We start from the raw sequence: 22,361 nt of genomic DNA on the forward strand, positions 1-22,361 counted from the left end.
CATTTTGGCATTTCCTTTTTTCTCTGTTAATGTCTTTCTTCAATTTAAACCACTAGAGCGGCTGGGGCCATGCCAGCAGATTGTTCTATATGTTCACAAAGAGACTGGAGAAACTGGCTGGCTTTTTCTAAACATTTCATATATAAGGGAATCTCCTACAAATAGTCTTGAATTACAATGTCAAAATTGACAGGTTAATTTGGTGTGGACTCATTAAATTTACATTTGTAATAACAATTATTTGCATTTATATAGCGCTTTTCTCACTACTCAAAGCTCTCAGCAATTGCAGGTTAAGGGCCTTGCTCAAGGGCCCAACAGAGCAGAGTCCCTATTGGCATTTATGGGATTCGAACCGGCAACTTTCCGATTGCCAGTGCAGATCCCTAGCCTCAGAGCCTTGTATGTATATTCTTACCTTACTGAAGAATAAATTCTGCATTTTTCAGTGTTTTGTTTTGATAGTACCCTTACTATAATAGTAAAAAATGTACTGGGAAGGAATGAAATGCCAGTGAGCCAAACTCAGTTGAACTCATGTGTAAACTATTTCAAAAGACAGTGGCCTTCAGAGATTTATTTTCTTTTGACTTTGTTGGATATTTGTAAGTTTTATTCCATTTACCCACAGGATAATTACTTCTTCTAAACAGTAAATGTTTTTCTTGTATTCCATTTGACAGACTCCCTTTAGAAGTTCACTTGAATGATTAACAGAAATTGGAGACAGCTAGTTGGACAATGTTTAAAAAACTTAACTTTGTTAGAAACTGGTTTAAGCAGTTTTCCCAGGATACATTTTGTAAATAATATTTTATATTGTTACTTTGTCTAGCTTATTTTTCTCTGAAAGATTCTAGGGACTATGTTTGAGTTTGATTTGATCACTGGATCCAGTGACTAACGTCATATATAACATTAGAAAGTTTAGTTTTTTCTTTCTTTGCACAAGTAAGAAACTTTGAAGCAGATTGACCAAATATTTGCAATATATCGATTTATTAAAGTCTTCTTCATACAAATGTATGAATGCATGTGCATTTGTTTCTATGCTTCTCTAAATATATATTTGTGAATCTGTGTTTGAGTTTTAAGGTAGTTTTCTTAGAAGAGTTATATATAAGATTAACAGAAATAGAGTTCAGTATTTGCATTGCCACATAATAATTAAGTCCATTAACCTGATCAGCTGAAGTGCTTTTCAATAGTCTAAAATGTAAATCTTTGCAACATTCCAATTAGTGTGCAAAATAATTAAAAATAGAGTGTTCTAAAGAGAAATTAAGATTTTAGTTTAGCGTAAAGAAATGGAGCATAAGGCCCTCTGAAATGCTGTAACAGAACAGCAACAAGTATTCTTCTTGAAAAAACTTTAAACTTTGCATAAAAATTGAGGGATACTTTCATTTCAAGTTATCAATTAAAATTTTCTGTTTTGTTCAGCATAGTAGTAGATTGTTAATACAAATCAGACAGAAAGAAGCAATTTATACTGTCAAAAAACAATTCCCTGATGCTCCTGGGGTTAATACTGTGTTCTGATGCCCTTTCCCTTCTTCCCTCTGCAGACCGGAAGATTGACGGCTACGTCACTTCCAGTATAAACCTGGAAGATCCGCCATCTTGACTCAGTTCACACTTGAACTCGCATCTGAGAAGATGTTCTTACGATTATTTTGGAATTTCTATTTGTTGCTGTTGGTTTTTTTTTTTCTACAATTATTTGGGGTTCACCATCTGGTGCCCCAAATTTTTTTGTGATCTCTTTATTACAATATCCACCATTCTTTCAGATATATGTTTTTACAACTAAATAACAATGAATAAGTACAAGCAACAATTTTAATAGTTTAAAATGGTATGAAAATAAAGAAAAAAAATTCTTACAACAAAAAATCCCTAGCAACAGTAACAGATATAAATACAAATGACTCCAAGAATAAAAAAAGGTTAAATCTCTTTAAGTTGTGTGTAACTAATAATATATGAAACTTGTCAGTAGACCAGTAAGGAGATATTTATTGTCATTTGCTTGTCTTAATTTTTATCCCTTTCTGCAGTTGTAAAGTTTAGTCAATCATTTCACCATTTTTGCAGTACTACAAATTGAATAAAAATACATTGGCACAATGAAGTTTACTCATTTTCAGCACACATTCAGTGAAGTAAGTTTTACTTGTGCAGGCTACATAGACATGGATTTGAATAATAAATGATTTCAGTAACTGTTTGGACATTGTAGTCAATATAATATTTGAAACTCTCAACACCTTGATAAGAAGCTTACCTGCACATCAGTTCTGTCGGCTATCCATTTAGCAAGCTGTTCTGCTGCAAAACCAATTCGTTGCAGGTCAAATGTGTCTGCTCTCTTGGGCTTTCCTTTTGGAGGAAAATGCATGAACGTTGGGGCTGAATTCATGTTGAGCTGTGGAGGAATGAAATAGTGCCTCTAAATGTTAATTGAGTCAATCCTTCATTTTGCATATGAAACAGCTGCTAGTTCTGTCATTAAATAATTCATGGATTTGGATGACACAGGATTTGTAAAGAGGACCCACTTGGGGCATTCTATACATTTTAACGCTGCAGTTATTTAAGTAACTAGTATAAATTATTATGTTCCAAAAATTAACTAATAATTGACACTGTTTTAACCAGTGAACACACACATCTTTTACTTTGTGTAAAATCATTTATTTTACATGGAAAGAAATGTACCTGTTAATGCTTCATAAAGCAACTGCATGCACCCAGAAAAACAGGCCTTTAGAAAAAGTATACTTAGATTAAACAACAACAGAAAAAATTAAATGACCTGCATATTAAAACTCTGAAGTGAATATGTACTTAGTGATGATTAGCATTTCAGAAAATATCAAAAAGGAGGCGTTACTCTTCCATCTGCTCTAGCTTTTAAGTAAGCTAGATGCTAATTTTCATTGGCATATTTAATTCTGCCGCATACACTCAATTAACATTATTTTGAAACTTGGGTTTTTAAATAGTAGGTGTATTGTTTTACTATAAATATCTTGTTAAAAGATAAGAGTTAATTTTATGATTGCAACTACAAAAGATGACTCTTGTTTTTTTTGTAATGAATACATGTTTGACACTTACTGTATATTTATCTGCAGATCTTTGTTAGAATTCCATCCAACCACCTATTTTCTGAATCTGCTCCAGATTCATAGAATAACTGAAAATGATCCACTCTTTTGTATGGCAGACTCATACATACTTTACATTACCTACGTTTTTCCTGGAATGCATTAGAAATGCAGAATGCCCAGATACTTGGAAAATGAACAAGCTAAATTCATAATTATGAACAGCCTGGGATTTCCACTTAACCTCTTTAATATGTTAGGACATAGTCTAATCACTGTACCATTGTGTCATTCACTACATACTAAATATTCTGTAAATACTTTGATAGTAAGGTAAGGGATACTACACTAGTCTAAAGTAGTGATTAATTCACTTTACAAGATTTCCTTATACATTTTATAAATAGTGGATTTTTTTTTTAACAAATGAGAAGAAAAAGAACAGCTGAATGAAACTGGAAAAACATGTTTTGCCTCTGTGTAGTGTGTACTGCTCTAATATTCTGTTAGACCATTTTGTTAGTGTTGCAACACCAGACACTGAAATTTTATAAACACCCTGCCATTCATAGTATCTTTTGCTACTCTGAAGGTGATAATTAATGGACAGTTTTAAATCCAAAGTGTGAATCTGTATTGCTCCAATGTTCCCAAATTTATCTGTTCCTTTTGTCTTTGTTTATTGTACCCATAAATTAAATTTGAGCAAGTTCCTAAAGCACAACAAAGTCGGATATAAGTAAGATTTCAGTGAATTAGCAAATCTAATTTATTTAAAGGCATCAAACAATACGCTACAAAGTACTAGTGTTTCTAAAGGCATGTTGAGGCAAAAGCTTCATTTGCCAATATTATTGTGAAGTATGTAGATCACTTTATGAAAATATCTGGGCAGCATACATTGAAAATGTGATTTTGTTTTTCATCTTTAATGTTGGCTGTTTTAGTTTGAAGAGTAGCCAGTTACTTGAAGGGTGATCATCCTTCCATTCTACTTGTAGTTGTGTTTGTTTTCCCAGATTTACCAAAGTTCTGCAGCTGTTCTTCATAGGATGATTCATGCACCAGTGTGACAGTTCAAATAATTCCACAGAAGTTTTAGTAAAATTTCAAAGCAAAGCAGTTCACACAAAAATAGAGAAAAAATGGTATTAAATAAAAGAATAGAAAAGTTCAAATTTAAGGCTTAAATATCTTGTTTCACTCTTTAGGTTGGTCATAGAGTCGTGCTTGAGGCAAGTCAAGCAAGTTAAACATATTAGAAAATCAGAAAACTGTATGTCATCTTCTATTCTATTTGCAATTGTACAGTATCTAACAGTCCATGCTAGCAGTAGAACTATTTCCACACTGGGTTAATTAACACTCTGTTCTACAGATATAGCCGAGGAAGTTCTAGCTCATGTTAACTTACACGGTGTAAAAGGCCATACCATATTCTAGGCGGATATAAGTAACTGATGTACTAAAGAAATTAAGCAAACACTTATATAAATTTAACATTAAACATTAACATACTAAAATTGGCTCTTGCTCTACTCACTTCATGTTGATGCTCACTGAAACACCTATCATGGTGAGGCATATTTTTAATGTGCAGCTATTTTGATTTCCCATTTCCACTTTGAGTAAATGATGAAGAACATAAGAGAGGAGGTGGCTGATGGGACAAAAGCAAGTACACCCTTTAATATAATGGTTCTTTAATGGCATTTTATAGTCCTTTACTGGGTTATGTGTTTCTTCATGGAACTACTACTTGACAAAACAACATTCCATTCTGAAAAGGGTTCTCTGAATATGAAGTTGGTTCTTTCCGCTTTAAAACATGTCCTAATAAACATAAAAACAAACTGAAACCCTTTGATGTATGGTAGGATTTCTAGCAGGACGGTAACAGATTAAGAAAACCTAGACTTAGTCTGTGTTATTGTATGCAGCGAGAGCACTTTTAAAATCATGAGCCATTGGTATTTCACAAATCTGTGACTACTGTTACATCTATTCATGGTTATTTACTGTATGGAACCTATTACAGATCTAAATAAATGAAGGTTCTTTCTGGAACCTTTACTTGGATTGATCTTTTGAGAACCAAAAATGGTTCCCCTATGGCATCACTCTGAAGAACCACTCTGGTGCCTTTATTTTTAAGAGTGTAGTATTTCTAACATGCTAGAGAGCAGGCAGTTATGCATTAGGCTGGAATTCCTTCCCTCCACCTACAGCATGTATTAGTAAAAAGCACAGAAGAAAATTCCAGTGATGACAAACTTCTTGGCCACTAGATAAAATATTAACCTAAATGAACATGGATGAGGATGTACTCCTTTCCTAATAGTTCAAGCTGTTATGGAGTTTCCTTGCAGACTCAGCTAGGAGAAGCAAATGTATAACAGTGTGAGTGCTATACTCTTTTTGTGTTTTTAACTATTGATTTAACAGTACTCTAAGGTATATTTAGTGACTTTGACATTTTCTTGTCTCAATCCCCTGACTTGTGCTTTTCAATCACTTTGTTGCAGAGATTCCTGGAGTGTCCTTTCATCTTCATTGCATATGTTAGGGTCACAATACTGACTTACCATAAGTTGGGCCTTCCAGATAAGGTGCATTAATACTACAATCAATTAACTACTGACAGGTGATCCACATTGAACTAATGATGTGGCTTCTAAAAATAATTTGCTAGATGAGTGATGATTTAGGTGTGTCATACTACAGGGGTTAAATACTTATATGATTAAGTTTTATATTTGTAATTAATTTAGACCAATTTGCAGAGATCTATTTTCACTTTCACATTAGAGTCTTTTCTCTGTTGATCAGTGTTAAAAAAGCCAAATTAAACCCACTGTAATTTAATTTTGTATAACAGTACAATCTTTTATAACTTTTATCTTTTATAGGCATTATATATCTTTTATTCTTTTTTTGGATAAGGCTGTGTAATAAGCTGAATTGCTTTAAGATGCATTAAGAGAAGGGCAAAAGTCCATGGGGAAAGCAAAGTTACTTGGCTATACATATTTTTACTGACAAAGAGATAAGCAAAATAACTTGTTTCACAGACAAACGCATTGCTGAATCAGTCTTGCTTCTGACATTGCAAATGTATTTTAGTTTTATGAGCTCCAGATGAAAGGAGACACCGTCTTTGGGGACACTGCAAGTATAGTTATATATGATGATGAGCTGATCAAAAAAAATCTAATTTAGAATGCATTGATCTGCTGTTAAAACGTTATGCAATCGAACTGCCTGGAATGTTGCCACAAATATTAGATGTATTGCTGATCTTCATCTGCTTTTCTTAACTACAGGATGAGGTTTATGGCGTGAATTGCCACAGACTATTTGTTTCCATTTACGGAAATTGCTATTTAGATTATGTTTGATGATTAAAACTTACCTAGCCTTATGTTCACACATTTGCTTTATTCTACTGCCAGGGGCTGAGACCCAGGTTTCTTTCTCAGCTAGGTCAATCAGGGGTTGGTGGGAAGGTACCTCCATCAGTAAACTACAGTAACAGTCAAACCCTGGTGAATACAGAAGGGACTACTGACAGAAGGCAGTGGACCACAGTCCTGGGTGCATGTGTAATGGAACTGTAAAGTATCTATCTATCTATCTATCTAAATTGTATGTCCCCAAAGTTTGGATAACTATAAGGACAGGCAAAAGAAAGTAGTGACAGAGGTGTGACATATAACTGTGAGTCTATAGAAAATGAATCTGTGCATTTGAGAAAGAGGTTTATGTTTTAAGGAGAGGTCATAAATCATTCAGTCAGAAGGTTTAAAGAATAGCCATACCAGAGCAGAGTAGAAGGAGAGTTGGATTGAAGATTCATACTTGGGAAAAATGAGGCATAGGTCATGAGTGGGGGAGAAAAGGAGATTGTTTGATAGTCCTTTGGAGGTGGATAAGTGGGTAGAGACAACCATCCTCACAGACAGGTTTAAATCATGAATAGTAAGGCATAGAGCACCATCAAGTATTAGTTGACTTTTCATTATCTTTGCACCTCAAATTATTTCTCATAAGACACATCATTGTGTAAGTCTGAATTTATATTAAATACACACTTTGAGAAAAACTCCTTTTCATGGCATTATTTAATCAGGAGTGGACTGAAAAAACTGTAGGATCAAGCCTTTTCTGTTACTTTGATCTGTTTGTCAAAGTTAAGAATTTGCTTTTTTAGATGACAGTTTCTTAGATTTCATAATAGTACATGGAATAATGTCACCATTTCCAGCATAAACATGTGTTGCAGTGCATTGCTTTGCATACAGTCTGTTGAGACCTCTCTGAACTGAACTATCTAGTTGGTAAGCTATCAATGGGTTTCATTGTCTCATTATGGCATAACTAGCTCTCTTCATAAGATTTAATTCAATTTGAATTTTTATTGACACTCATCATTGGAAAGACACACCATGCTTTACATATTATAATAAAAAAATAAAACACAAAAGATCCTTCAACACATTCAAAGAAATAGGCCTAACTCCTAACCACAGTGCTGTGTCTGATTGCTGTACACGGCTTTACTGAAATTCCAGCCATACCATGGACTCCTTTTTCATTTTGTCTTAAAATCTGAAGTTCTGCCTTTATGCTGTTGTGGCGCAATATGGCTAAGTTTGGGTATGTTGGTGAATGTGCCATGATCAGGACTGATGCCAATCTTGCAACCAATGCCATTATTGTTATCTCTTGCCATAGCAAACCTGTTATTTAGTTAAGTGTACTTGAAAATGGAGGAATGGATTTTCCCATTTTTGTAGTCTTTCAAGATACCTAATGATAGTAATTTATGTGACTGGCATCATAGTGATGAATAAATTACCATAGATAAGGTAAAGTCAAATAGCGACAAACAAGAGGAAATCAGAATTGCAATTTATATGGATCCTGAAGGAAATACAGCTTGTGAGTTTGCACAGCACTGTTAAACAATTTCTGGAAAATAAGCCAGATGCCTCTGATACTACTAAATGTGAAACTGTATTTTTCTTTTCATGTACTCCCTTTACACTTCTGTAGTATGGTCTACGTGTGTTGATCTATTTCTTGAGTATTTTGTTTACCATAAGAAAAAACTAAAAATTATTTTTCATATGTTTGACTCCTTTTGGCTTTGCATATAGGTATGCTGTATAAATAATAATAATACTCAAATGAATTGTGACATATTAGATTGATGCATAGAAAATTGAAAAACTCTTAAGCTTTTGTCCTATTATTATATCATAATCAAAGTGGTTCTCATGTAGATATTAGAACCAGGTTACATTTCAGAGAGTTTAATTTCAATTAGAACATTAGAACAATTTTGATGAGAACAGATCATTCAGAAGAGAATTCTTATTTTTCAGCTAGCATATATTGTAAAAATAACCTATACAAAAATGTATATTTAAGACAGCCTTATATATTAAATAATGGAATGAAAAATCCTCTTTTTTTCCTTCATTCATCCTTGCTGAGCAATGTTAAAGAATGTTAAAGCAAGATGCCATTTATATTATTAAGTGTGAAACTGCCAAAGTATTTTTCTTTTTATTTTACTCTCTGCAAAGTCATAATTGTAGCTTATTTATAAACAAGCAGAAGAAAAATGGAGTACTTTGCCTGAAATGTGTAAGTGGCAGAGTTTAAATCATTTCATTTTAAAAAGCATAATCAGTGCACAGTGACAGGCCATATTACCTGCTGAAACACATCCGCCCCCTCATCATAGTCCACCACAGTGAAGAAGAGTTTGTTAGAAAAAGCAGATGAATAACGCCATGAGTTAGCCAGCACCTGGTATTCTTCATTAGCTTGCCTTTTCAGGTGGCCAAAAGCATGTAAGAAAGAAAAATGTTAATCAGTATGTAGAGATAGTAATTGAGGCTGAGGCAGGAACAGCAACATTATAGTATTCTGCTATGAAATAAAATAAGACAATTATGAGTTAGGTACGTTATGCACTTTGTGATAACTGTTAAGAAAGATTAGATTTTTAGAGCATAACTTTTAACTACATAGGGCTATGAAATGTTGCCAAAGCATGAAACATAGACACACTGTACAAACAGAACTGAACACATTAATGTCACACTTAAAAACAGAACACACTACGCATTACTTTAGGTTTGTAGCATTGTGAATAGAAGTTCAAGAAGGTAGCAACCTAACTGGACTGTACATGCATTGTTTGAGATTCTGCATTGCAGGTGAAGGATGTCCTTTTAAACTGTAGCAAGTAGGGTATTAGCTAACTAGAATACAATGGGCTACCTGATACTACAGTATGTGAAAGATTGTCATAGATTTTTAATAACATATGACTTCATTGTTAGATTTTCAGGGTATTCTGTAGGAATCCTTGTCCTGCATCTGTTGGAATAATATGTACCCAGAACAGGGCTAGGCTAACCTGACACTGACATTTTCCTTTTTTTTCATTCCTGTGGTTTAAGAAATTCATTACTATCGTACAGGTGTAAAAGTTAAATCAGAAAGCCAGTCCAGGATGGGAAGAATACCTTTACTGACACGTACATGGAGTCACTTTGTACATGGAACGATATCACTGACTTACAGATGGTTGTTAATTACAGAAGTTCGTGATTAGTTTAATTTCTCATGTCCTTGCTAGGTGCTGATAAATAGGACCCTTGGAGTCAGGATTCTGCTGCACTAGATTATACTGGTTCTCTTATCAATATTTGTTCTTGTGCTAAAGAAAAAGCAGGACTGGATCACGGATTTTAATTACAATGCTTTCTAAGAATGTATGTCTGTGTGCTGTTTTTAAGATTAGTATTATGTTTGTTATATTGGTATTATATTTATTATTTTTATATTTTTGCTGTATGAAATATGGTTAAACTACAAGTTTTTAAATTAATTTGCATATGCTCAGAAATCCAGAAGTGTTTTTATTTGAGATAAAGGCTTACGTCTTTAGTAGGTCTTGCTCTTGAATTGACAGATATCAGACTGGCGGGGATTTTTGATTGTACTGCAAATCTAGTTTTGAAATACATGCCCTTGAGAGCAGCATTTCATTTACTACTTCTCAATACAGTCTCCTCAACTTCTTAGTGCACTTATACCAATGGTCTACTTGCTTCTGAATACCTTCAGAAACAAAGTGTTTGATTGAGTATGATGCCAGTTATGCATTTAATGTTTCTTTCACTTTGTCATCAACTACTTATCTATGACTTCTCTCACAGATTTCCTCTATTGTTCCATTCCTGTCAGAGAGAACAATGACCCTAGCTTCTTTCCACCTATCATTAGTGATTGATGAAGAGAACATCAATTTATATGTCACTGCTGACTATTTTTAAACATTGTTATCCAATTGTTTATATTTCAGCAAGGTAAAACATTGTTCTTTCAGTATCTTTAAAATAATTTTTAAAATATATTTCTGACAATTTTCCATTATAATTTTATTGTAAAGCATCTATGTTACTTGCAGGTAATAAAATAATTTTTCAAATATTTGATATCTCTTGCTTTACGTGTACTCTCAGCATTTTTTATACGTCTTTCTCCAATATCCTTGTGAGTCTCAACCTGTCTTGCCCAGCTCTTCCCTCTCAATTGTATTCCCACAAAGCCTGCATCTCAAGCTGTATCATGTCCAGTTGCCTTGCTCGCCTTCTGTCCACTTTTTGACTATCACCAATGGTAGACAGGCCCCCATTACCCACTGTAAAAACATCATTTGTATTCTTGTGAATACTGCACACCCTGTTTTTTAAGATGATTCTTAATGGTCAATGGTCCTCCTACATCTTTCCTTGCCCAGAGCATCCTGTCTTGATCACATTGAGTGAGCAACCACAATGAAACAGACCAATCACAACCAAGCTACAGTGACCAATCAGATACCCAGATTTTAAATCTCAGTTTAGTTTTCAGTTTAAAAATGTACTTAAAGTAGTTATATTATTTTTGCATCTTTCCTGACACCATTTTGTTTTTTTACAGACACCTCCATTTTTTGGCTTTGTTGCTCTGTTGCGGTGGCTCATTGTTAGGGGGTAAGGTTTCAGAGGTTGCAACCTGTGACTTACTCTGGCAACAGTTTTAAAGCTGGCACAATTCACTTCCCTGGTGTCTTAGACTATGAATATTCTCCCTCTAAACTTAATGTTGGTTTGTCTTTGACTTTGATTTAGAATTTAGTTTGGATTTGTTAGCAGTGCATTTTGACTTTTTGGTTTTAACCCTTCTGACCTTTGACCCATTTCATATTCTAGTCAATTCTCAGTTAATAAACCTACCATATCCATTTCCTGAAAGTAGGATTTGTGCACTTCATTTGACTTTTTGTAACACACCCATGCTTGATATTTTTTTTTTATTGTGCTCATTTTTTTCTCCTTTCAGCTTTTTATCTCCTAGACCTTATTCTATTTTCTGTCCATTTGGTCTTTTCCAATTTTAGTCACAACAATAGACATGAATGGTACTTCGCCAACCAGACCAATGGTTACAATGTTTATAAGTCTTGATGAGTTACCTCAGAAAAATGGCTTAGAAAGAAAAATGTTCAGAAACATTTTGAAGAATCCTCATACCTTACACTGCATGTTAAACACAATTGTTCTGATACCCTATATGTTTATGCTAGTTTTCCAATTTAGTCATTCACACCAAAGAAAGATGAGTTAAACAGATTGCAAACAAAGTACTACAGGACTCAGTATAAAAAGGCCTAAGCCAAAACTTAGCCACAAAACATCCAGAATATTTTAGAAGATGGAGGAAATGACTCATGGTTGCTCATCATTCACAACCAAGAGTGGCAAAAATCCTAGAATTCAGAGGACGTAATTTAATAAGGCTGAACATTTTTACTGAATTATTAAGCAATACTAGAAACTGTGACAATTCACACAAAATTGATTATGTTACTTTCCTAATAAAACCTACAATCCTTTTTAGGCCGGGTTTATACACTCTAAACGTTTGACTGGTTCAATGTGGTGAAGCAAATCATCAGACTTAACTACTGACAAATTAAAGTATTCGTGGTGCTTTCCTTTTTCCATTTCTCGCATAGGCAATACAAGTGTTCCGTATTCCCCTTCATAATGACATGATACATTAAAAGGTCTCACATACGATCTTCTGTGTCCCTGTTGCTGTCTTCTTTTTTTTGCACCTTCACAACAGCATCAGAATGCAAAGAATTTTTATCTTCAACGTCTCTTTCTTCCCTCAACTCACAACACAGCAAAACAGGACATTGTTTTCTCACTGTGATGGTTTCACCCACTGCCACCTGGTAGAATCCTTCATTCATCCTTCATCCTACATTAAGTATGTGTGTAAGTACAGTCAGTACACTGCTTGCATAGCACCAGCGTCCACAAGAGTATGTGTCACGTAGTGTCAAGTATATCCTGGCACACACAGAAATACTTTCATGTCATTGATATAGTTTCTTCTGTGTGCATTTACATACTGTATATGCCCTCTGCCAATTTCATTAGCTTGTGGAAAGATATTTTTTAAACAAAAAACATCTTTCCCTGTTGCAGGAGTGTAATGGGTTGGCAAAACAAGTCTTCATTGCTTACTTAAGGATATCGCACATAAATATAAATGAAAAGGATTTTTTACATTTGTAAAGCCTATGAGATTATCACTTTGAAATATGTAAAAGTAATTTTCTTTAATATGATTAAGTATCAAACTGAGAATGTTTTCAGACATGACATTACAATTTTAAGTCACAGTGCTCTCTGGGAAAGATTTAAATTTTTAGTTGCCTCATCTTACTGCTTTCAGCTAGTTATGTCTTTTTAAATAGGCATTATAAACTTCACATAAGTAAGGCATTGCATTTTCGCTCTTCCTTAGCTAACTAAGTAAGACATTTTACATGTACCCTTACAACATGCAGTGCCTCAATGTGACATTTTTTTGCCTTTTCTCACTTCTTCTGGTTCCTCTGGAAAAAGCTACAAGGCTACTTTTTTAATTTTATTTTTTTATGTATGTGGGGATGTAAATAAAAGGCTTGGGAGGTCTGTTTTCTAGAATCTCACAATGTGGATTTAAAGTTACAGAATCACTAGGTTAAGCAAATGCAAATGATGTAACTGTTATTGTACTGTGCTTAATTATTAATTTCTTATTGACTACTCTGCTACTTTACCTCAGTAGATATTTCATACTTGTTTGGCAAGTACTAGGATTCCCAGAAACTGAAATAAACTTTTTTTTCTTGTCTATTGTAAAAACCCTAAAAATCATTACCTCGTGCTAATAATTAGCAGAGAACATTCTGCTCTTTTTAAAGTTTTTAACTTAAATGAGATTAATGTTCTTTTATTTTAAAAGCAATTTTCATTTAAATAAAGAACCCACAAATTTAAATTAGCATATCAGAAGATGAAATCGATTAACACATGCTGAAAGTATAATAACACAGATCGGTTCAGGAGATTGATTTGTAGAATCAAACGGTTATTAAATTGTACTGTCCCTCTGTGAATTTATTAGGAAAAAAATTTGCATCTCTATTAGTTGTGTTAATCCATTTTAATTGGTATTTTGGGGACTTCACTGTGAAAAACCCTTCACAATGTATTCAGCAGTTGTCTTTGTTTATTCAGCAGATGCTAACAGCAGCTTTACTCTGACACAGCAACCTTATAAAGCTATTACAAAAAGTATAAAAATACAAATTCTTGATTTCTCCAATTGCAGCATGTCTATGACTCTGAAATAAATGTTTTCACTTCAGCTTCAGTGCTGTCAATTACTTTGAATAGTGCTTTGTGATACTGGAATACTCCCATCATTTCATTGCTTCTTATTAATCATTGCAATTTAATTTTGCCTTCCATATTCACAATTGTTCCAGGCCCTGAAGCATAGAAACATTATGGAGACATGGTACGTCCACCAACAGGCTTCACAGCAGGAATGCCACTCACAGGATGATATGCTGTGTTAAACTAGCACAAAGCATACATCTTAGTAATGAGGACAAAAATACGATTTTCTTCTCATCAAACCAGAGAATTTATTCTCTCCAGTTTCAGAGCCTCCACAAGTCTTCTGAAAAAATATTTCTTTTAACAAGGATTTTTGTTTTATGTCGTTTTCACAAGGCACAGGTTTGTGAAGAAAGTGGATATTGCTATTGTATGGAAATATTCTGTTGTAACAACTGTGGCAGATTATATTGTAATTCATTTAGAGCTGCCATTGCCTCTCTGAAAAGTGTCCCTTTTGTTTGAAAAAATTAGGGGTGGGTGTTTGAAATAGGTTAAGAAACTTAAACACACCACAATGAAAATTGGCAGAATCAAACACAGCATCACAGATTTTTACAGCTTATGTTGTTTGTTATTTTGTTAGATCAGCTTTGCACTATTAGCAAACCAGTTTAGGTTAGTTCTTGTTTTTATCTATCGCCATTAGTCTCTGGGCACGACACTATAGCATACAAAAATAAGAAATGTTTCCTTCCATGTCACAAAGACATGCACATTAACACATCGGGTGGTTTTAATTTATCCCTTTATTTATAAGTATGAATTTTTGTGTTTTTGAGTGATCCTTGCAGTGAACTAGCACTCTGTTCATCCTTGTGACATATGATGCAGGGATAGGCACTGAACTAATGATGTAATGAATTATTATTATTATTATTAATGAGACCTTGAATTTGATCAGGGCACTTGTGACTGAATGGATGGACAATTCATTATTACTTTCTTGGGTAATCAAACTTAAAAGCATTACAGACTGCATATCAAAATACACTGGTATTGAGTTGGGTTGAATCATCAACAAATTTCTACTTTTCAAATTTAAAAGAAAGGTTTTTTATAAACTGCATGAAATAACTGCATATGAACTTTAAAGGAAGCTGCTCTTTTTTCTAACCCAAGACAGTGTCAAGTATTGATCCATGTCTCGCATTTACACACACATTGCAAAATAGATTACACGTGTCATTTTTGAACAAAAAAAACAAAAACAAAACACCAATACTATGAGACTGAGCCATTTTAAAAGAAGACCAGCATGCTCAACAGCTCAGCACACAGTCTTTCTGCACCACATCCTTTCACACTCTCCAAGGGATTGTTTCCTCATAATAGATCAAATCACAGTAAACTTTTCTTGTCATGTGGTTGGTTTTATTTTCATTTTCTTCTGTATTAATGTGAGAACTTGCAGAAACGAATAAAAAACATATTCTTACCACAAGAAAAATAGTTCTAGGAATATGAGATAAAATGAGTATTTCCAGATGCTTTTTCTTGTCATAAGTATACATCGGAAATACGGAAGATCAATACTCGAAAACTGTCTTGGCTTGAAAAATGAACGTATTTGATAAGTTCTTAAGCTTATTTGACTGTGCCACTCTTATTCATTGTCTCTTCTCTTATAAATACTCTCCACTTTTAAGACTTTCTTTTACTGCTTGCAGTGTCCACTGTCCCAATCAGAACAATTAATGAGTAATTTCTTTTTAAATTTGTATGATAAACCGTTGTTCCCAGAAGGAGGTGTTTCATTTCACAGGGTATCATCAAGAGGAGTCGCAGCGCACGGCTCAATGGCAACTCTGGTCTGTACCAGGAACCGAGAAGGACGGCTGCGAGGGCTCTGAGGGCAGATAAAGAGGCGTTTGTTAGAGGAATCTGTAAGCAAGTGACACACAATCTGTGGTCTAGAGACCCACGTCCTGCTTACAGAGGAATCAAAGCATTTCGCACACCTGAATATGTTCCTTGGAGAGTCGCAGTTAGGGCAGCTGATGGAACGGTCCTTACAGATGACACTGCAGTAGTGACCCGCTGGGCTGGCTACTTTGAGCAGTTCTTCAAAGCTGATCCTCTGGCTAGGACGCTGGATATCTCTGGGTCCACGGTTCTTCTGGCTGATCCTCCAATTAGCTGTGAACCACCCAGTCTCACTGAGATTGCATAGGTGGTGAACCAGCTGAGGGGAGGAAAGGCTGCAGGGATCTGTGGTATCCGGGGTGAACTTCTCCAGGCTGGTGGTAAGGCTGTCCTCCTGGCATTGCTAGCAATCTTTGTTTCCATTTGGGAGACTGGCATCATCCCAACTGACTGGAAAATGGGACTTGTTGTCCCTATCTGGAAAAGGAAGGGTGATCACCTGGGTTGCAGCAACTACAGGGGGATAACACTGCTCTCGGTGCAGGGTAAGGTCCTTGCTAGGGTCGTCCTCCATAGGATCTGTGATCACTGGCTCACCTACCAGCGACTGGAACAGTCTGGTTTTACACCTAAGATGTCTACCATCGACCGCATCCTGGCACTGAGGGTTCTCATGGAGCACAAACATGAATATCGGCAGAGTTTCTTTGCAGCCTTTGTCGATTTTCGTAAAGCGTTCGTCTCAGTTGATTAAGCTGCCCTTTGGGACATCCTGAGGGTTCGAGTTTGCTGGATATCATGGCTGGTCTATACACTGGCACTGTGAGTGCTGTGCAGAGTGGAGGCAGAACCTCTGTGTTTTTCCCAGTTGATTCTGGGGTTTGTCATGGGTGTGTTCTTGCTCCTACTCTGTTCAATGCTTGTGTGGACTAGGTGTCGGGCAAGGTAGTGGGGTCCAGCGGCTGTGGGGCATCTGTTGGTGAAGAAAGATTCACGGATCTTGACTTTGCTGACGATGCTGTGATCTCCGCAGAGTCAATGGAGGCTCTGATCAGGGCGCTCCAGAGACTGAATGAGGAGTCTGAGTGTCAGGGCTTGCAAGTGTCCTGGATAAAAACCAAGATCTACACCTTTAATGACCTCTTGGGCACAACCATCAGCAATGTGTCTATCTGTGGAGAGAGTGTCGAACTTGTTGAGAGATTCACTTACCTTGGCAATGACATTCATGTCTCTGGTGACTCTTCCTATGAAGTCAGTAGATGGATTGGGAGAGCATGGGGGGTCATGAGGTCACTAGAAAGTGGTTTGTGGCGCTCCCGATATCTATGCAAAAGGACGAAGGTCCAAGTCTTTAGAGTCCTGGCGCTTCCTGTCTTGCTATATGGTTGCGAGACATGGACGCTATCCAGTGACCTGAGACAAAGACTGGACTCCTTTGGTACTGTGTCTCTCTGGAAAATCCTTGGGTATTGGTTGGCTTGACTTTGTGTCGAATGAGTAGTTGCTCATGGATTCCCGATTGAGGCACATTACCTGCATTGTGAGGAAGCATCAGTTACAGCACTACAGCCATGTGGCGCATTTCCCCGAGGGTGATCCAGCTCATAAGATCCTCATTGATGGAGACCCGAGTGGCTGGACTAGGTCAAGGGGTCACCCATGTAACACCTGCCTGCAGCAGAAAGAAGGTAATTTCCGGAGTGTAGGACTGGACCGCATGTCTACTCATGGATCCCAAGGTGTTTTGTCATGTAGTGGGTGCAGCAATGCACTGTACCAGTGCATGCTTCCCAACTTGACTTGACTTGTATGATAAAATTACATCAAGCATGAATGACTGTTTGCAGGATATAAAAAGGGTGAGGGCTCCAACTGCCGCAGGAATTACATTGCTGGAGACAGCAACAAAAGCCCATGCATACAGTTCAGAGCTCAAATCATAATTACAAATAGTATAAACTATTCATCCATTCTACTACTTGAACATTCTTAATCTAATTCCAGAGTCACAGAGAGCAAGAACCAGTGCCTATCAATGAAGGCACCATCAGGTACAATGCAGGTTTCAACCTTGAATGGGGTGCCAGGCAATTGAAGGTTATATTCATACACACCAACGCTTAATCACACAGCGTTTGGGTCAATTTAGAGTCACCAATTAAACTAGCACTCATATCCAGAGAATGTTTTATTAATTTCAAGGGGAAATTAGAATCTTACAGTAGCTGACAAAATATGCAGTATTCTCTTAAGATGAAACAGTAAAATAAAAAATAGAGACTGACCTGAAAGAAAGAGAGTCCATACCTTTATTAAAACTAACATATTAGAATGTCAGAAAATCACCATCTAGCTAGAGGTTATGTTAAATCATCACATGAGGTTCCTCCTCATCTGTGCAGTCATTTGCCAACCGTAGAATGTAAAAATTTAAATCTGCACTTCTAAGAACCAGTAGTCAAGGCTTAAGACTCTTAGTCGGTAACTGATGTTCAATACTATTTCAAACTGGAAAAAATTAAATTCTCACTTAGAGGATCTGTTCAAAACTTCTTAAAATATTGTAAGATCTAATCAATAAACTTTTAGAATAGGGATATACAGGTGCTGGTCATAAAATTAGAATATCATGACAAAGTTGATTTATTTCAGTAATTCCATTCAAAAAGTGAAACTTGTATATTAGATTCATTCATTACACACAGACTGATGTATTTCAAATGTTTATTTCTTTTAATTTTGATGATTATAACTGACAACTAATGAAAGTCCCAAATTCAGTATCTTGGAAAATTAGAATATTGTGAAAAGGTTCAATATTGAAGACACCTGGTGCCACATAATCAGCTAATTAACTCAAAACACCTGCAAAATCCTTTAAATGGTCTCTCAGTCTAGTTTTGTAGGCTACACAATCATGGGGAAGACTGCTGACTTGACAGTTGTCCAAAAGAAGACCATTGACACCTTGCACAAGGAGGGCAAGACACAAAAGGTCATTGCTAAAGAGGCTGGCTGTTCACAGAGCTCTGTGTCCAAGCACATTAATAGAGAGGCGAAGGGAAGGACAAGATGTGGTAGAAAAAAGTGTACAAGCAATAGGGATAACCGCACCCTGGAGAGGATTGTGAAACAAAACCCATTCAAAAATGTGGGGGAGATTCACAAAGAGGGGACTGCAGCTGGTGTCAGTGCTTCAAGAACCACCACGCATAAACGTATGCAAGACATGGGTTTCAGCTGTCGCATTCCTTGTGTCAAGCCACTCTTGAACAAGAGACAGCGTCAGAAACATCTCGCCTTTGGACTGCTGCTGAGTGGTCCAAAGTTATGTTCTCTGATGAAAGTAAATTTTGCATTTCCTTTGGAAATCAAGGTCCCAGAGTCTGGAGGAAGAGAGGAGAGGCACAGAATCCACGTTGCGTGAGGTCGAGTGTAAAGTTTCCACAGTCAGTGATGGTTTGGGGTGCCTTATCATCTGCTGGTGTTGGTCCATTGTGTTTTCTGAGGTGCAAGGTCAACACAGCCGTCTACCAGGAAGTTTTAGAGCACTTCATGCTTCCTGCTGCTAACGAACTTTATGGAGATGCAGATTTCATTTTCCAACAGGACCTGGCACCTGAACACAGTGCCAAAGCTACCAGTACCTGGTTTAAGGACCATGGTATCCCTGTTCTTGATTGGCCAGCAAACTCGCCTGACCTTAACCCCATAGAAAATCTACGGGGTATTGTGAAGAGGAAGATGCAATACGCCAGACCCAACAATTCAGAAGAGCTGAAGGCCACTATCAGAGCAACATGGGCTCTCATAACACCTGAGCAGTGCCACAGACTGATCGACTCCATGCCACGACGCATTGCTGCAGTAATCCAGGTCAAAGGAGCCCCAGCTAAATATTGAGTGCTGTACATGCTCATACTTTTCATGTTCATACCTTTCAGTTGGCCAACATTTCTAAAAATCCTTTTTTTGCATTGGTCTTAATTGATATTCTAATTTTCTGAGATACTGAATTTGGAACTTTCATTAGTTGTCAGTTATAATCATCAACATTAAAAGAAATAAACATTTGAAATACATCAGTCTGTGTGTAATGAATGAATCTAATATACAAGTTTCACTTTTTGAATGGAATTACTGAAATAAATCAACTTTGTCATGATATTCTAATTTTATGACCAGCACCTGTATATCGGCGAAAAGGATAGTCTCCATTTCTTTTATAAACTTTTGTTCTTCTTGTTGGCTCTCCTCTCTTTCCCTTGGTTGGAGGTTGAATTCTGTTTTGTTAAGTTTGACTTGATTGTAAGTAATGCTATTTTCTTCAAATCAACCAATCAATAAATAAAAGTTTAAGAATCTATTTTTTGAAATTCATTCTTTTCAAAATATTAACACTATGTAAACATTTTAACCAAACTCAATAATTCTGAAATAAATATCATGAAAAGCCTTTAAATAAGCGAAAAATGCTTAATATTGATCAAAATTCTGTTTTGCATTACTGTAGAGTCTCACACATACTAAATCCAAAGCTTTAGGAAAAGGAAATTACTGCAAGGGATGAAGGCACAGTTGCATTAGTACATTTACCAACACAGAAGCAATATAAACACTTGAATATGAGGACTTCTAGAAAAAAAAATATTTATGAAATTCAAAATTGAAAGCTCTTATTACAACACTTGAGAATCAGGAAAGCAGAATGCACACTGGCAATACTGCAGAAGTGGTCTAATTTGAATGATTTTAATAAAACATGATCAGAGTGCATCTTTTACTTGTAACACTTTATCTGACAGCAAACAGAGAAACGTTCACACCTATTTTCAGATATGTATAGATTAACAACAATGCTTCAGTATCACAGGAAATGCTATGTAAAGTAGCCAATCTGTATATATGTTATTAGATGCCTTATAGATTTATGTAATCCTAAAGCAAACAAATGTTGCCAATATGGGGAAAGCACCAAAATGACCATATTTTAAGTATATTACGGCATAACAGGCACAAGTGAGACACTGAATCTTATTCACTAGTTCCACGCACACTTGTGCTAACATTGCCACAATATTTTTAATAAAGGGTTATAAATAGCATATACAGTTAGTTCCATAAATATTTGGACAGAGACAACTTTTTTCTAATTTTGCTTCTGTACATCACCACAATGGATTTTAAATGAAACAACTGAGATGCAGTTGAGACTTTCAGCTTTAATTCAGTGGGGTGAACAAAACGATTGCATAAAAATGTGAGGCAACTAAAGCATTTTTTTAAAACAGTCCCTTCATTTCAGGGGCTCAAAAGTAATTGGACAATTGACTCAAAGGCTATTCCATGGGCAGGTGTGGGCAAGTCCGTCGTTATGTCATTATCAATTAAGCAGATAAAAGGCCTGGAGTTGATTTGAGGTGTGGTGCTTGCATGTGGAAGATTTTGCTGTGAACAGACAACATGCGGTCAAAGGAGCTCTCCATGCAGGTGAAAGAAGCCATCCTTAAGCTGCGAAAACAGAAAAAACCCATCCGAGAAATTGCTACAATATTATGAGTGGCAAAATCTACAGTTTGGTACATCCTGAGAAAGAAAGCAAGCGCTGGTGAACTCAGCAACACAAAAAGACCTGGACATTCACAGAAGACAACAGTGGTGGATGATCATAGAATCATTTCCATGGTGAAGAGAAACCCCTTCACAACAGCCAACCAAGTGAACAACACTCTCCAGGTGGTAGGCGTATCGATATCCAAGTCTACCATAAAGAGAAGACTGCATGAAAGTAAATACAGAGGGTGCACTGCAAGGTGCAAGTCACTCATAAGCCTCAAGAATAGAAAGGCTAGATTGGACTTTGCTTAAGAACATCTAAAAAAGCCAGCACAGTTCTGGAAAAACATTCTTTGGGCAGATGAAACCAAGATCAACCTCTACCAGAATGATGGCAAGAAAAAAGTATGGAGAAGGCATGGAACAGCTCATTATCCAAAGCATACCACATCAACTGTAAAACATGGTGGAGGCAGTGTGATGGCTTGGGTGTGCATGGCTGCCAGTGGCACTGGGACACTAGTGTTTATTGATGATGTGACACAGGACAGAAGCAGCCGAATGAATTCTGAGGTGTTCAGAGACATACTGTCTGCTCAAATCCAGCTAAATGCAGTCAAATTGATTGGGCGGCATTTCATGATACAGATGGACAATGACCCAAAACATACAGCCAAAGCAACCCAGGAGTTTATTAAAGCAAAGAAGTAGAAAATTCTTGAATGGCCAAGTCAGTCACCTGATCTTAATCCATTTGAGCATGCATTTCACTTGTTGAAGACTAAACTTTGGACAGAAAGGCCCACAAACAAACAGCAACTGAAAGCTGCTGCAGTAAAGGCCTGGCAGAGCATTAAAAAGGAGGAAACCCAGCATCTGGTGATGTCCATGAGTTCAAGACTTCAGGCTGTCATTGCCAGCAAAGGGTTTTCAACCAAGTATTAGAAATGAACATTTTATTTCCAGTTATTTAATTTGTCTAATTACTTTTGAGCCCCTGAAATGAAGGGACTGT

The 22,361-nt window shown here is 36.3% G+C and overlaps 1 protein-coding gene across 1 annotated transcript in view; it reads right to left on the bottom strand.

Moving 5' to 3' along the window:
• tusc3 (tumor suppressor candidate 3) overlaps positions 1–22,361 on the bottom strand; it is a 550,580-nt gene that overhangs the window by 249,554 nt on the left and 278,665 nt on the right. Inside the window, exons 3-4 of the mRNA XM_028802245.2 lie at positions 8,835–8,952; positions 2,288–2,428 (exon numbers count right to left, since the gene is read on the bottom strand). Coding sequence (XP_028658078.1) covers positions 2,288–2,428; positions 8,835–8,952 — 259 coding nt within the window. The remainder of the gene's footprint in view (positions 1–2,287; positions 2,429–8,834; positions 8,953–22,361) is intronic.

Source organism: Erpetoichthys calabaricus, chromosome 5 (genome assembly GCF_900747795.2).
Source record: "Erpetoichthys calabaricus chromosome 5, fErpCal1.3, whole genome shotgun sequence".
NCBI classification, from domain to species: Eukaryota; Metazoa; Chordata; class Cladistia; order Polypteriformes; family Polypteridae; genus Erpetoichthys; species Erpetoichthys calabaricus.